The sequence below is a fragment of the Rhinoderma darwinii genome, chromosome 4, assembly GCF_050947455.1.
Source record: "Rhinoderma darwinii isolate aRhiDar2 chromosome 4, aRhiDar2.hap1, whole genome shotgun sequence".
In the NCBI taxonomy this organism is placed as follows: Eukaryota; Metazoa; Chordata; class Amphibia; order Anura; family Rhinodermatidae; genus Rhinoderma; species Rhinoderma darwinii.
In genome coordinates, this window is record NC_134690.1 from 264,883,481 (window position 1) to 264,900,370 (window position 16,890).

The following is a 16,890-nucleotide window of genomic DNA, read 5'->3' on the forward strand; positions in this document are numbered from 1 at the left end:
CTCGTTTTGACCGAACCCGGCAGGAGACAGTCACTGTGCAGGGTGCTGAAAGAGTTAAACTGGTTCAGCACCCTGGACAGTGACTTCCGATTCCAATATACGTGAACGTGTAAAAAAAAAAAAAGTTCTGACTTACCGATAACTCCTGGCTTCTTCCTCCAGTCTGACCTCCCGGGATGACAATTCAGTCCAAGTGACAGCTGCAGCCAATCACAAGCCAAGCACAGGCTGCAGCGGTCACATGGACTGCTGCGTCATCCAGGGAGGTGGGGCCAGATGTCAAGAGAGGCGCGTCACCAAGGACGCGTCACCAAGGACGCGTCACCAAGGCAACGGCCGGGAAGTTCTCGGTAAGTACGAACCTCTTTTTTTTTAAACAGGTTACTCGATATGGTGATCGGAATGCACTGTCGAGGGTGCTGAAAGAGTTACTGCCGATCAGTTAACTCTTTCAGCACCATGGACAGTGACTGACGTCGACTAGCCTCATCTCCATGATGGCGGCTGCGCGAAAATCAGGCAGCCGCGCATCATACACGGATGACACACGGAGCTGTCAAGTGCCTTTTGCGCACGCAAAACGCTGCGTTTTTTGCGCGCGCAAAACGCACACGCTCATGTAAATGAGGCCTAAAGCAGAGAAGGATGGTGAGGTGACACTATTCCAAATTGAAGAGCCTTGCTGTCCTCTAAGCTAGCTTTGTTAAAAGCAGCCAACAGAGCAGTCTTAGTGATTGGTCAATCTTCAAATATGTGACGAACGTTAGAAGGGCTCATTGGCTGACTTCAGCGAGGATATTAGATCCTGTCCCAAAGTCTCACGCGTTCCCCAATTGGGAAATTAATAATTTGTTTGGCCTGGAGTTTATCAGGGAGGTCAAGGGCAGGTACAGGGCTCGTAAATCTTTTGTGGAGTTGAAAAGACCCCAAAAGCCTTTTTGCTCTGAGGGTTACTTGCACGAGTCACGGGGCAGACACAAGACTCCCAGATGAGGCATCTCCAGAGCATCCACTCTGGCCAGAGTCTCCATTTCAAGATCCAACTTCGCAAGAAAGTCTCAGTGAGACGAGAATCAGTGTTGGGTGGGGGGGCTCCCTAGCAAAAAGGGAAAACGGGGTGGGTAAGGCATTTTTCCTGTAAAAAAAAAAAAGTCAGACAACTTAATAAGCTCAAAGCACTGAACAGGTTTCTAAAACCAGTTCTATTTAGAAGGAAATTCAAGACTGTTTCCTAGTGGTGAGGGATATCTTCCTCATCAGTGTGGACTTAAAACACACATTTTAGTAGGGCCAAAGAATAGACACCTGTTATAAATCAGAAAGAAAAGCAGGTTGTTCCAGTGGAACATGATGGTGTTTGGCCTTTCAAGCGCCTCATATACCTTCTCTCATGTAATGAAGGTGGTAAATTCACATCTAAGGTCGTCAAGAGTAACCTGCCCAGTCTACAAGAACAACCTCTTGGTCCCATCCAGATGAAGCCTCCGGACACTGAAGTGACAAAAACCCCATTGAAATCAATGGGAGACAAAAAAAAAGCTGAAAAGGTTTTTGACGTGTTTTACGGCAAAAAACACTTGCAGTTTTTTCCTTTGCCTGATGAAGAGGTAAATAAAATGTCACGTTTTTCGCTGCGTTTTTAACGGCCGTTATGAAAAACAGCTCCAAAAACATCTGAAGAAGTGACATGCACGCCGTTTTTCCCATTGAAATCAATGGGCAGATGTTTGGAGCTGTTCTGCTTCCGATTTTTCAGCCGTTTTTCCGGACGTTTACGGCCCGAAAACACTTCGTGTGAACATACCCTTAAACCCCAGAGGGGTTTTCACATTGTGTTAGAAGGAAAGACAAAGACAGCTCACATTAAGGTGTCGCCTATTCATCTAAACCTAGTTAGGGACTCCAGTGATCATTCACTTTGTCTAGTGAGTATCAAGTCCTCATAGACAGGTAACATCACAATTATTTATCACATTGAGACCGCCTTTCTGGAAGGCCTCAAATATCATAAGAGGATGAATCCTCTTTGCAATGAAGGAAGCAGGTATTCCCATTGAAACCTTTCAGGCGCACTCCATCAGGAGAACTTCATCTTTTTGTGCTGCGGCTAGAGGTGTCCCCATTCCTATCATCCTCAAGGCCACAAGATATTATTTGGCGAGGACTTTTGTTAAATTCTAATGGTATTTGTCCAAAACTAAACGCTTAGAGTTTTAAAGAGCTACCCCCAGGTGTGTGCCATTATACCCAATAGCTGTTGCAAGGTGCAACGAGAAAAGTACGTTTGCAGGAATCTATGACCCTGTAAAAAAAATTCTTCTAGGGGAATAGGACAGCCACCTAGCAACAGTGACCCACCCTTTCCCGTGCAGGGAAAGCCTGCAGTTAGCCGTTTATGGTCAGTGACAGTTATCTCCCTTATATCTTCAGGGCAACCAAGGAGCCAGAAGATAGGGGCCCAATGACATGCCGAGTCGAAGAAGTAGAGGCTGTCATTGCTCTCCCAGATTAAAGAGGCTCTGTCACCACACTATAAGTGGCCTATATTGTACATGATGTGATCGGCGCTATAATGCAGATTACAGCCGTGTATTTTATTTAGAAATACGATCATTTTTGATGGAGTTATGACCTATATTAGCTTTATGCTAATGAGTTTCTCAATGGACAACTGGGCGTGTTTTAATTTTTGGCCAAGTGGGCGTTGGGGAGAGAAGTGTATGACGCTGACCAATCGGCGCTCATTTGCTTCTATCACACGGAGCAATGATTGAATATGTATAGAGATGAGCGCTTGTTAGGGCACATTCAGACGTGGCGGAATTGCTGTTGAATTCCGCTGCGGGCAGTCCGCAGTGGAATTCTCCAGCAGCCGTTTTTTACATTTGTTTCTATACATTTTTAGGAAACTTAGTTCAGACGTTGCGGAATTTAGGCTGCAGTGCAGAATTTTCCCTCCGCAGCATGCTCAATATGTTGCGGAGAAGAAGCAGAATTTCACTCCGGATTTCAACCTTTGCAATGCAAAAACTGAAATCTGTGGCAAGTCCGCTGTGATATCTGCAACGTCTAAATTACCTGTCAAATATGCAAATGTTGGTGCAGATTCATTGCGTAATTGCTCCGAATCTGCACCAACATTTGCAGCGGAAATGATGGCTCTTTCCTATACATTATTATCATGTTGGCAGCACATCTCCCTGATTACACAGGGAGATGTGCTGCCGACAACGATCATTTTTAATTCTGCATAAAAGAGCAGATCAGTCGATGAACGGGCGTTTGCTTATTCATCGGCTGATCGTTGCCCTTATTACACAGGGCAATGATCGGGAACGAGCAATCGTATGAACGATCGCTTGCCTGATCATTGGCTCGTATAATATAATATTACATAGGGTTATAGTCCATATAGAAAGTAAGTCATTGACATTTTGTAGACATGAATGTGTTAATTCTAGCTAGGACAACTAACTAAAAGCAAATGAAAATGACAAATACATAATCTAATGCAAATTGTGCCTACCCCAAAGACCTATTAGGCCTAGCTTAAAAACTTGTGCTTGCTTATATGCCCAAAAATATATTAAAAAGAATATGCAAGTTGCATTAATTTTATGGGTACCAAACAGAAGGCATTATGTCCTATTCTAAGGCCTCATTCACATGACAGGGTTTCCCGTCCGGGTGCCGGCCGTTCATAAATCGACCGGCACCCGGCTGCATTAGGAATAATAGACCCCTAATGGGGCTATTCACACGACCGATTTTTTGACGCCCGGTAAAACCGGCCGTCAAAAAATAGCACATGCTCTATTTTCGGCCGGGTACCCGGCCGCCCGGCTCCCATAGAAGTCTATGGGGCCGGGTAATACACGGCCATCACCGGAATGTGTCCCGAGTGATGGCTGGGTTTTCCGTGGCTTGCGCTCTATCTCCTCCTCCTCACAGCGCAGAGTGCATGTGAGGAGGAGGAGTTGATGCCATTCGGACGAATGGCTACGCTGTACACTGTGTGGCAGGGCCGGGGTGTACAGCAGGTTGAGGGAGCGCTGCGCTGGCTCCCTTCCCCTGCTTGTTAAAAGCGCCCTGGCCCGGCGACACCTTCCATTGTGCCGCTAGCAGCTGCGGCTGCTACTACTGTAGCGACGCCACTATAGCAGAGCAGGGAGGTATCTCCCTGCTCTGCTATGTGCTAGCCCCACTTTAGCTCCCTGAAGGAGCGGAATCCCCGTGTGTTCGGGGATTCCGCTCCTGGACAGAGCGCTTGATATCTCTGTCCATATCTGGGCAGTGACATCAGGGGAAACTCCTGAAGCGGAATCCCCGAACACATGGGGATTCCCCTTCAGGAGTTGCCGCTGATGTCACTGTCCAGATCTGCCCGGCCCGGAACGGATGCAAACCGGCCGGGCAAAATGGCCGATTTTACCGGCCGACACTCAGGCTCGGGCGGGACCCGGTTGTGTGAATCCCGCCTAATAGATTCATATTTTTAGCAGAAAGAAAAATACAACTTTGTTGCTTTATTATAAGCTACATTTGAGATATTTTATTAAGCTCATGAATGAGAATGTCTTTTAAAAAAAAATATCTAAATTTTACCCCATTGCCAAAATTAGAGGTCATTGATCAAAGCAACATATAACCTATTTTATTGACTGCACTTCCTCCCACTTGCTTGCTAAACAGTTTTAGTGTTTGTTTTGGCCCTTTAAACCTGGTGTTACAAACAACTATAATATCCCTCATGCCGTTTAAGAAGTTCAGCTTTTTTTTTTTCTTTGTAAGACCTTGGTTTCAGCATTGTTAAAATGAGTATTTTCAAAATTCATTTTATATTTTTGCCCGTACTGGCTTGGATCCTTAGGGCTCATTCAGACGAGCGTAAAACTCATCCGTGTGCTGTGCGTGAAAATCACGCACAGCACAATGACCCATTGATTTCAATGGGTATATTCACACATGCTGGAGTTTTCACGCAGCGTGTGTCCCTTGTGTAAAACTCACTGCATGTCCTATATTGGTACGTTTTTCACGCACCTATTGGCCATTGAAGTCAATGGGTGCGTGAAAATCACGCACAGCACACGGATGCACATCCGTGTGCTGTGTATGATTTACGCATCAATTCTATTGAAAATAATAATAATAAAAAAAAGATGTACTTTGTGAATGCGTGAATAACGCATGCCCCTTGAAAAGTACACTGATCACAACTGATACGCCGTTACACAGGGCAACGATCAGCCGATGAACGAGAAAATGCTCGTTCATCGGCTGATCGCCTAGTTTATTCAGCACTAAATATTATATTTGACAGTTTAAATAAGATGTGCTGCCGACATGATGGAAATGTATTCTGCACTGCAAACGAAGCTTCTATGCTTTGAATATGTGTGATTCCTTTTTTTTTAGTTCATTAACTAGACTTCTACGTCTTGGACAGTGTCCTGCTGATCAGGCACTACAAGTCGATTATTAAAACACCACTCAGACACAAACCAGCCTTTGACTGTATTCTGTCAAGCCCCTAGCAACCATGCTTAATCCTATTAACAACTGTCATTCCAAAGATCAAAGCATGTATCCCTTTGTTGGCCATAAACTGTTTTGCTAGGATATAACCTGGAAAACCTGACAACCCAAGATTTCTAAATAAGACCCTATTCCCACAGTGCAGATTTTCTATGTATAAGGTCTTCCTTTATATAGTTCTTCTGTTTAGGTTCTGTTTGAGGTTTTGGATTAAATAAATACATGCAAACTATGCAGCAAATCTGCACTGGGTGAACAAGCTCTAAGGGCAAAGCCCCACGTGGCGGAATTGCTCTTGAATTCCGCTGCGGACACTCCGCAGCGTTAATCCGCAGCGGAGCCGTCTCTCCATTGCCTTCCACTTCTTTTTAGTAGGCTTCTTTTAGACGTGGCTGAAAATTCCGCTGCGGAGCATAGGCTGCGGTGCGGAATTTGGTGTCCGCAGCATACAATGGATGTTGCGGAGTTGTGGCGGACTGGTTGCGGACTCATTGCGGAAGTTCTCCATTGACTTCAATGGAGATTCTAAATTCCGCAATGAAGTCCGCAGATGTCATGCACATGTTATGTGTGCTGCGGATGCGTCTTGCTTTTTTGACATGACATTTCTTCATTCTGGCTGGACCTATGTATTTCTAGGTCTACAGCCAGACTGAGGAAGTCAATGGGGCTCCCGTAATTACGGGAGCGTTGCTAGGAGACGTCAGTAAATAGTCACTGTCCAGGGTGCTGAAAGAGTTAAGCGATCGGCAGTAACTGTTTCTGCACCCTGGACAGTGACTACCGATCACAATATACAGCAACCTGTCAAAAAAATAGAAGTTCATACTTACCGAGCACTCCCTGCTTCTGTCTCCAGTCCGGCTTCCCAGGATGACGTTTCAGTCTAAGTGACGGCTGCAGCCAATCACAGGCTGCAGCGGTCACATGGACTGCCGCGTCATACAGGGAGGTCGGGCTGGATGCCGAAAGAGGGACGCGTCACCAAGACAACGGCCGGTAAGTATGAAATTCTTTTACTTTTACTAGGGAAAGTGCTGTCCCTTCTCTCTATCCTGCACTGATAGAGAGAAGGGAAGCACTTTTACCGCAGTCCGCAGCAGCTAGTCCGCATCAATTTACTGCACATTTTGGGCAGATCCGCCGCAGAATCTGCAACGCAGATTCTGTGCGGCATTGATGCGGACAGCTGCGGAGGAAAACCGCCACGTGGGGCCATGCCCTAAAAGTGGATTCCCATGCGGCAGAATTTGTTGCAAAAAAGTCCTGCGACTGAAATTCTGTTCCATTCATCTGAATGGTGTTGTTTCTCCAGCAGGTACGTGGATTTCTGCAAGTTCCATCCATTCAACTAAATGGAACTCATTTTCAGTTGCAAATACATCGGGAACAAAATCTGCCTTAGGCTACATGCACATAATGTGGAATTTGACGGCTAAAATCTGCATCAAACCCGCAAATAAACGTTGCGGGTAAAATTTGCAATAAAAGTATGTTTCCACCGGTCGAATACGCTGCGGAAAAGTATGCAGCGTATCCGACCTAGAACTCGCAGGGAATTCCGACCGAAAGGCCACACCAAATTGTGGTGCAGATTTTGCTGCTGCGGAAAACAAAAAAAGTCAATACTTACCTTCCCTGGCGTTGCTCCCCTCCTCTGGTCTCCGTGCCGGCCGTCCTACTGTGATGATGCTGCAGCCTGTGACCGCTACAGCCTGTGATTGGCTGCAGCAGTCACATGGGATAAAATGTCATCCCCGGAGGCCAGCATAATGGAGAACACCTGGGGAAACATGGAGCTGTCGCTATGGCAATGCTAGGGATGTAAGTATGATATCTTTCATAAAATAAATGTTAAAAAAAAGGTGTTTTTTTTCAGATTTACAATTTTTTTGGTGGCAAAATTGCAGCTTTTCGCCACGAAAATATCAACATTTGCTATTTGTTGCAGCTTTTACCTCCTTAATGAACTCAATGGGGAAAAAAATGCAACCAAAGTGCAACAACTCCACATCATATCTGTGTGTAAATTTCGTCCTCTTTGCTGCTAATGTAATAGGCCACATGTGGGCATTCCCTTTATGTGGTTTTAGTTGCGGATTTTACATTTTGATGCGGAAACAGCTGCAGATTTTGGTACTTTGTTTTTTATAAACTTGTCAGATACAATTGTGAGACAGAAATGCAAGATAAATTGACTTGCTGCAGATTTTAAAATCTGCATAGCAGGTCAATTTATGCGCAAATCAATTCTAAAACGTGTAGATGAGATTGCTTAAAATCTCATTTACTTTGCTGGTACTGTATCAAGCTGCAGATTTGCGGCAAATCCACACACGTAACACGCATCGTGTAGGCCATGTTTAAACGTAGCGTAAATACTGCAGAATTTTCATCCGGATTCTCTGTACAGTAGTAGCAAAGCAAATGAGTTTTCAACAAATCTCATCCACACACTGCAAAAAAAACCTGCACAAAAGACATGGAAATTGACATGCTGTATGGATTAACATAAATGATTCATAAACTGTATTTATTACAAATCACTCTCTCATCACTAGCACACATATAGATGGTGCCTGACCATTACAGCACATATATATATATATATATATATACATATATAAGTGACTTTCTCACAGAGGCAGCGCCTCAGTCACATCATCCCCTTGGCACATCGTCCTCTGTTGTTACTAGATTCAGAGTCAGTACTAGAACATGACTTTTTATTGCTAAGTCTTGTGACCAAATGTAATTTCGGGACTGTGTCATTGTCTAAAACCCTTTAGCTACAGGAACAAACAACAAATTCTACATTGGTCAGCGTGCAATCGTAACTCTTATTTTGATGACAGGTGCATTGTGTGAGCTTACAAACCCTGATAACATTCAGGCCACCCGTTAAATGTATTGTTGAGAAAATGAGTTATATCTCAGCGCTCATTGTCTGTGGGGGATGTCCTCTAAAGAAACAATATGAGAACATACAAATGGGCTTATGAGAAATAGTTGAAAGTAAATCATGTTATCTCACAATATATTTGTAATGGATTAAAACACTAAAATGATTACAAGATTCTCAGGTCTCCTTCACTTCTTCAGGAAACTCAATAGTCACTAGCGCTGTGCCACTTTCTGTGACCACCTATTTCCCTGATCATTTTGGGTGACAATAGGAAGATACATTCAGACACAAGGCAACAATTTCACTCCAAGGCAGATGATCTCGATAAAGTATGAAAAGCAACACAGGTACTGGTCCAAAGTGCATAATGGCTTAGACAATACAATAAGTATTTACTATAAATGACTAAATAAAGGATTTATATAGGAAAACAACAGATCCAGAGATTGTATATCTAGAGATCAGTTCTCGCTTTAGTTACAGTAACCCTGATTTAGTACATAGCTGGAAACAGCTTTCCATCTATCAATAACACCACAGAATGAGGAAGTGAATGTGGCACCTGAGCCAAGCTCAGCCAATCAGACGTTACCTTCACTTCCCCATTCTTCTATGTGTCTACCATGAATGCCTGAAGGATCCTTCTCTACAAATTCACTGATTGATAACATAAGGGCCCAATTTGGTTTGGACTGTATAAATAAGTTATCTAGATAGCGTGGCTTGAGGCAGATCTAACAAACGCTCCAATACTGTGTATACTATTTCCACCCAAACATCAGTTCTAAATTGCGGGTGTCATTTGAATACAAAAAAAAAGCCAGGGCTAACTCCAGCAGACCATTGAAGGTATGTTCACACGCACTAATTACGGACGTAATTCGGGCGTTTTTGCCCCGAATTACGTCCGAAAATAGCGCCTCAATAGCGCTGACAAACATCTGCCCATTGAAAGCAATGGGCAGACGTTTGTCTGTTCACACGAGGCGTAATTTACGCACCGCTGTCAAATGACGGCGCGTAAATAGACGCCCGCGTCAAAGAAGTGACCTGTCACTTCTTTGGCCGTAATTGGAGCCGTTATTCATTGACTCCAATGAATAGCAGCGCTAATTACGGCCGTAATGGACGCGGCGTTCAAGCGCCTGCACATGCCGTTACGGCTGAAATTACGGGGATGTTTTCAGGCTGAAACATCCCCGTAATTTCAGCCGTTATGGACGCTGTCGTGTGAACATACCCTTACAATGAGAGCAGCATGTCAGGAGAACTCTCTGCTCAGCCTGTGACACATCACAGTAAGGGCATGATGCGACGTGGCGGAAATGCTGATGACTTCCGCTGCGGACAATCCGCAGCAGCCGTTTTTTCCATTGGTTTCTATACCTTTTTAGGCTGCAGATTTGTTGTGTAATTGCCGCAAATTTGCAGCAAAATTTGGAGCTGAAAAATTTGGCCACGTCTGAACATGGCCTAAAGGGGGAAGTATGGTGCTTTTTGCTCCTAAGAACATCAGAAGCACAATTTAGATTTTTTTTCTTACAGTTATACCTTAGTTCATTTGGCCATTTATTTTCTCAAGTTTTCCCACACAATTCTTCTGCTTACATGATAGGATTGACAATCAGAAACACCAACATTGCTCTGCCTAAGTAGCATTAGATAACTGAACACACACAGACATGATTGTTACATAGACAATCAGACCGCTCCGATAACATATCACTCTTTTTTCCGTTAGTACATCACATGTCTTTAGCAGCCCAAGCCAAAGGAAGTTTTAAGAAAAATATACTTGAAAAAGATCAAAACATTTTAAAAGGATCAAAAACATTTTAAAAGGATCAAAAACATTTTAAAAGGATCTCAAATGTTTACACATGAACAATTGTATTGTCCTTGGTGATATTGATCATTTACCATGGGTTGCCCTTTACTCCCAAGCTTCTAATGGGAATGTTCACCTTCAGTGGCAATCCCCCACAAGTCGGAAGGTATATGTATGTTTTCTTATGTATATCTCTCAGTTATTATACCATACTGTGCATTTCAGCTGTCTGATGCTTTGTGACAACTGGAATGTTTGTATGATGCACATGCTTTTCTTTCAATAAAAATAAAATTGGAACGCAAAAGAAAAGAAAGGTATAAATAAACTTCTCCTTTCTTTTGTGTCCACTTCTGTGTTTGGCTCAAAAAACTGAACCAAAAACTGCATCAAAGCTGTGTGTGTGTGATCCTGACCATAAAATGTAACATGCAGTTTTTAAGGCGTATTTGGTGGTGTTTTTATTTGGTGTATTTTGTACATGCTTTTTTTCTGTCGTTTTTGAGATCCTATAGCGAAAGCCTATGGGAAAAAAGCCTGAAAACCACATAAAAACGCACAAAAACCTCAGCAAAGGGAGGTCTTTGTGAATCAAGCCTTTTAGGGTAAGTTCACACTAAAGTTTTGACCACAGTTTTTGAATTAGATTCAACAGCCACAAGCAAAAAAAGAGGGAAAAAAAGCGTCCAAAAATGTTGGCAATTTTGAAGTAGGCCTAAGGCTGGGTTCCCACAGTGCAGATTTTGCATGCATTTTGTTAGCCAAAACCAGAATTGGATCCAGGAGAGCAGACCTAAAAGGCCTTCCTTTATATATTTCTTCTGTTCCATTCCTCATTTGGGCTTAAAAATCGCATGCAAAATCTGCAGCAAATCTGCACTGTGGGAACCCGGCCTTAGGCCTAATTCACACGAGCGTATTTCACGTCCGGGTTACGCGCGTGAAAATACCGCACGTCATACGGACCTATGCAAGTCAATGGGGCCATTCAGACATTCAGTGTTTTTCACGCAGCGTGTGTCCGCTGCGTGAAACTTACTGCATATTCTATACATGTGCGTTTTTTGCGCATCACGCACCCATTGAAGTCAATGGGTGCGTGAAAATCATGGACAGCACACGGACGCACATCCGTGTGCTGTGCGTGATTCACGCAACAGTTGCTAAAGGAATGATTTTGAAAAATAAAAACATCTCCTTCAGTTTATTTTGCTGATGTGACACGTGTGACATACTGATGACATACGCGCGTAAAAAACGCTGACATGCACAATACACTGATGTCACACGGAACTGCAATGCAGGAAAAATGCTGCTTTTTTACGCGCGCAAAACGGACACGTTCGTGTCAATAAGGCCTTAGGCAGTTTTCCTTCAGCCATGCTGGTGGAGGCTGCTGAAAATACAATATCCCTTTAGGGTGTATTCACACAGTGCGGATTTGCCGCAAAGCCGAAAACCGCATTGAAAAACATGTGTTTTACAGCTATTTTCAGAATTGCAGCAAATCACTGTAAAAACCCTTTTGTTTTTCAGTGCGGTTTTTGGCCACACAGCAAAAAACATAGCAATATTGGACCATGTGGTTACACCCTAAGGGCAAAGCCCCACGTGGCGGAATTGCTCTTGAATTCCGCTGCGGACACTCCGCAGCGTTAATCCGCAGCGGAGCCGTTTCTCCATTGCCTTCCACTTCTTTTTAGTAGGCTTAGTTTAGACGTGGCTGAAAATTCCGCTGCTGAGCATAGGCTGCGGTGCAGAATTTGGTGTCCGCAGCATACAATGGATGTTGCGGAGTTGTGGCGGACTGGTTGCGGACTCATTGCGGAAGTTCTCCATTGACTTCAATGGAGATTCTAAATTCCACAATGTAGTCCGCAGTCATGCACATGTTATGTGTGCTGCGGATGCGTCTTGCTTTTTTGACATGACATTTCTTCATTCTGGCTGGACCTATGTATTTCTAGGTCTACAGCCAGACTGAGGAAGTCAATGGGGCTCCCGTAATTACGGGAGCGTTGCTAGGCGACGTCAGTAAATAGTCACTGTCCAGGGTGCTGAAAGAGTTAAGCGATCGGCAGTAACTGTTTCAGCACCCTGGACAGTGACTACCGATCACAATATACAGCAACCTGTCAAAAAAATAGAAGTTCATACTTACCGAGAACTCCCTGCTTCTGTCTCCAGTCCGGCTTCCCAGGATGACGTTTCAGTGTAAGGGCATGACCACACATGGCGGAATTCCTCCGCAACTGTCCGCATCGATGCCGCACAGAATCTGCGTTGCAGATTCTGCAGCGGATCTGCACAAAATGTGCAGTACATTGATGCGGACTAGCTGCTGCAGACTGCGGGAAAAGTGCTTCCCTTCTCCCTATCAGTGCAGGATAGAGAGAAGGGACAGCACTTTCCCTAGTGAAAGGAAACGATTTTCATACTTACCGGCCCTTGTCTTGGTGACGCGTCCCTCTTTCGGCATCCAGCCCGACCTCCCTGGATGACGCGCCAGTCCATGTGACCGCTGCAGCCTGTGCTTTGCCTGTGATTGGCTGCAGCCGTCACTTACACTGAAACGTCATCCTGGGAGGCCGGACTGGAGACAGACGCAGGGAGTTCTCGGTAAGTATGAACTTATATGTTTTTTTACAGATACATGTATATTGGGATCGGTAGTCACTGTCCCGGGTGCAGAAACAGTTACTGCCGATCGCTTAACTCTTTCAGCACCCTGGACAGTGACTATTTACAGACGTCTCCTAGCAACGCTCCCGTCATTACGGGAGCCCCATTGACTTCCTCAGTCTGGCTGTAGACCTAGAAATACATAGGTCCAGCCAGAATGAAGAAATGTCAAGTTAAAAAAGCAAGACGTATCCGCAGCACACATGACATGTGCATGACAGCTGCGGACTTCATTGCGGAACTTTGAATCTCCATTGAAGTCAATGGAGAAATTCCGCCATGAGTCCGCCACTGCTCCGCAACAGACAGAGCATGCTGCGGACACCAAATTCCGCTCCGCAGCCTATGCTCCGCAGCGGAATTGTACGCATCGTGTAAACGAACACTGCTAATTTAAAGTGAAAGTCAATGGAGAAACGGCTCCGCTGCGGATTAACGCTGCGGAGTGTCCGCAGCGGAATTTAAGTGGAATTCCGCCATGTGTGAACCCGCCCTAAGTGACGACTGCAGCCAATCACAGGCTGCAGCGGTCACATGGACTGCCGCGTCATCCAGGGAGGTCGGGCTGGATGTCGAAAGATGGACGCGTCACCAAGACAACGGCCGGTAAGTATGAAATTCTTTTACTTTCACTAGGGAAAGTGCTGGCCCTTCTCTCTATCCTGCACTGATACAGAGAAGGGAAGCACTTTTACCGCAGTCCGCAGCAGCTAGTCCGCATCAATTTACTGCACATTTTGGGCAGATCCGCCGCAGAATCTGCAACGCAGATTCTGTGCGGCATTGATGCGGACAGCTGCGGAGGAAAACTGCTACGTGGGGCCATGCCCTAAAAGGCTCCTTCACATGCAGAATTTGTCTAGCATTTTAAACTGCATCAAAAACGCTTCTAAAAACTATAGAAATTTTCAAATGTAACATGCGTTTTTTAAGGTGTTTTTAGTGCCATTTTTCAGTTGGGTTATTTTGTACATGCTTATTTTTTGGAAATTTTCAGGTCCTACAAAGAAACCTTTGGGGAAAAAAACGCCTGAAAAAAAAATGCCATACCCAAAGCATGCTGTGTTTGTAAAAAAACACCACAGACCACAAAATTGCCTTAAAAACGCCACAAACCAAAACGCATTTGTGTGTAGTGCATTTGATATTTTACTATAGACTTTAATATAACATCTGGCCAAACTTAAAACTGCATAAAAAACGCTATTACAAACGCTACAAAAAAACGCAGCAAAACGCTGTGTGTGAATCCATCCTAAGTAACCATAAAGTTCCAACAAAATCTGAGAACAATAAATGTGTTACTATAAGTAATTGTTGCCTTTCCTGGCCATCCGCAATTCACGGACCGCGCACACCTTGATTTAAATGAGCCCGGACCGCAAATCTGGACCGTATAATGACGTGTCCTATTTTTTTGCGGAAACCACGGTCGTGTGCATGGGCCCATAGAAATTAATAGGTCCGCAATTCATTCACATTTTTGCGGATTAATTGCTGACGCAAAAACACACGTTCGAGAAGTTCCAAATTAGAAGAAGCTTCATTTTCAGCTTCAAAAACGCCTGAAAATCAGAGGCTGTTTTCTCTGAAAACAGCTCTGTAATTTTCAGCCGTTTTTGACTCAGCGTGTGAACATACCCTTAGGGTCGAAAATGTTCATCTATTAATAAATTGAGGAGAAAATTATTTTGAGTCCTAACAGAATAAATTCTGTTATTTTTCTTTATCACAAAACACGACATATTTTACTTCAAAAGAATTGAAAAACACAAGTTGTTAGGTGACATCACACAGACTTACCGGTTTTGGCATGGTGGATTCTTTCTCAAAGTCTTTTGCAGAAAGAAAAAATTCGAAATTTCACAATCAATATTGTACAGTGTCCTGAAAAAAAAAAGGACTAAAATGAGAAAAGAATATTTTAAACAGCTAATCCAGGACCAGGGGCTTCATGACACGCACTGTGTTCCTGCCTTACAGGATGTGGGGATTATTACCGGAAACAGCAGCTAATTTAGAGCTTTTGCTAAGGTCTATGAATCATAAGTACAAGCAGTTCCAGGACACTATGAAGAAGTATGCCTCACCCAGCGGCAGAATGTCCAATGCAGCCTCTAAAGGTCATTACACCACACCCATAAGGCTCAACATATTCATTTTGGACCGTATTTATCAAAACTGGCTAGCGGTGAAACTGCCTTGTTGCCAATAGCAACCAAGCAAAGTGTAGGTTTTATTTCTTCATGAAAGCTGAACTATCTTTAGTTCTTCAGATTTGCCAGTCCTTGCTCATATAGGACTACTATATCTATAGTTCTTCAGATTTACCAGTCCTTGCTCATATAGGACTACTATATCTATAGTTTTTCAGATTTGCCAGTCCTTGCTCATATAGGACTACTATATCTATAGTTTTTCAGATTTGCCAGTCATTGCTCATGTAGGACTACTATATCTACAGTTTTTCAGATTTACCAGTCCTTGCTCATATACGTAGGACTACATGCAATCTTAATACAACAGTCTTAATATGTTTCTTATTTAGTTTGTACCCAAGGTGGGCATATCTCATATAGGTAGACCCTGGCACGTTTAGTGTAGAGTCCCAGCTCAGGTTGGTGCCACCCTACCCCATGTTATAAGGTACAGGGCTCCCTCTCATGGCAGGCACCAAATAAGCTTCACAATAAATCCTGCAGAATTTGATATGGTTAACAATTGCAATATCAAGACTCATTTCAGGTAAAGAAGGGGAGGAAAGAACTCGCTGCCCAATATTTTCTTATCTAATCGCTGTAAGGTGAGTGCCCTCCAGTATCATGAGGGGTATGTGGTGGTATTGACAAGTACAGGGGGGATTTTAATCTTTACTAAGTGTGTACCCCCCCATATATATATGTATATCCCATGTGCTGGGACCCTCCCGGAGCTGACATGTGCTTCTCTCAAATAAAATGTGGCAACTCGGTGAATGACCCTTATTTAAGCAGAGTTGACCGTGAGGCAATGCTCTGTGGTGAGAATGAACCTTGCTATAATGGAGGCGCTGCGCCTCAGCAGCCCCACCTCTACCAGTCTGACTAGTAACTTGTTCTGCCACTTTCTAACTTTGCAGTGTATAAAGTGGGTTTTAGGCGCCTGCCATTCCCTGTGCACAGTAAACATGCAGTCATTTCCTATCTGGGTGAATGCAGTATCAGGCGTTAGAGCATGCATGGCACCTCGTCACGCCTGTCAGTCCCAAGCAAGGAAATCACATTCATATGCAGTGTAGTGCCCTCATACTGGGGCCACGACAGGGGTGACACCAGTGCTGTCGGCATAATACGGTCACTTCATTTCAACAAGTGCTTGACCTACCCGCTCTAGTGTATGAGGAGAAACGTGCCCCCGTCAGGCCGCTGACACGAAAATGCCCTTAATCCCGCTACCACCTGTTGTCATCAGCCTTCCCTTTACTGACAATATATTAAGGGACGCAAACACTTACCCTTCTGCCAGTCACTGTCCGAGGTGCCCTGCTCTCCCCGGGTGCTCCTTTACTGCAATATGGCTGCTGACTGGCAAACTTAGTGCTACAGGTCCCTCCCCTCACCCTCCCTCTCACCACTCCCTCGACGCCCTCGGCTGCGACCCGGTGTCATTCTCTTTACCTGCCTCTCTCCACTCCTGCACGTCACCAAAGGGAGAAGCCCATAGGAAAACTTATATCAGAACTAAGCCGCAGAATACTCATTATTGCTGCATGCTGGGACACTAAAAAGGACAAGAGGGCAGAGCGCGGTGCCACACTGGCAGATAGCTGACAGGATATACTCGTACCCTCCATTATTCTTTAGTCAAAATATGTGCCACATTTCTCAAATGCCCCAATGCCTCCATAACATTGTCTGCCAGTGCAGATGGTACTGTACCACATCATGCATAAAGGTAG

General features: G+C 44.3%; 1 protein-coding gene across 1 annotated transcript in view; it reads right to left on the reverse strand.

The window, feature by feature from the left end:
• The window catches only part of EZR (ezrin), a 91,074-nt gene extending 74,543 nt beyond the window's left edge, over window positions 1–16,531 (reverse strand). Inside the window, exons 1-2 of the mRNA XM_075862442.1 lie at window positions 16,447–16,531; window positions 14,757–14,840 (exon numbers count right to left, since the gene is read on the reverse strand). Coding sequence (XP_075718557.1) covers window positions 14,757–14,768 — 12 coding nt within the window. The 5' untranslated portion in view covers window positions 14,769–14,840; window positions 16,447–16,531. The remainder of the gene's footprint in view (window positions 1–14,756; window positions 14,841–16,446) is intronic.
• Between the last annotated feature and the right edge of the window lie 359 nt (window positions 16,532–16,890).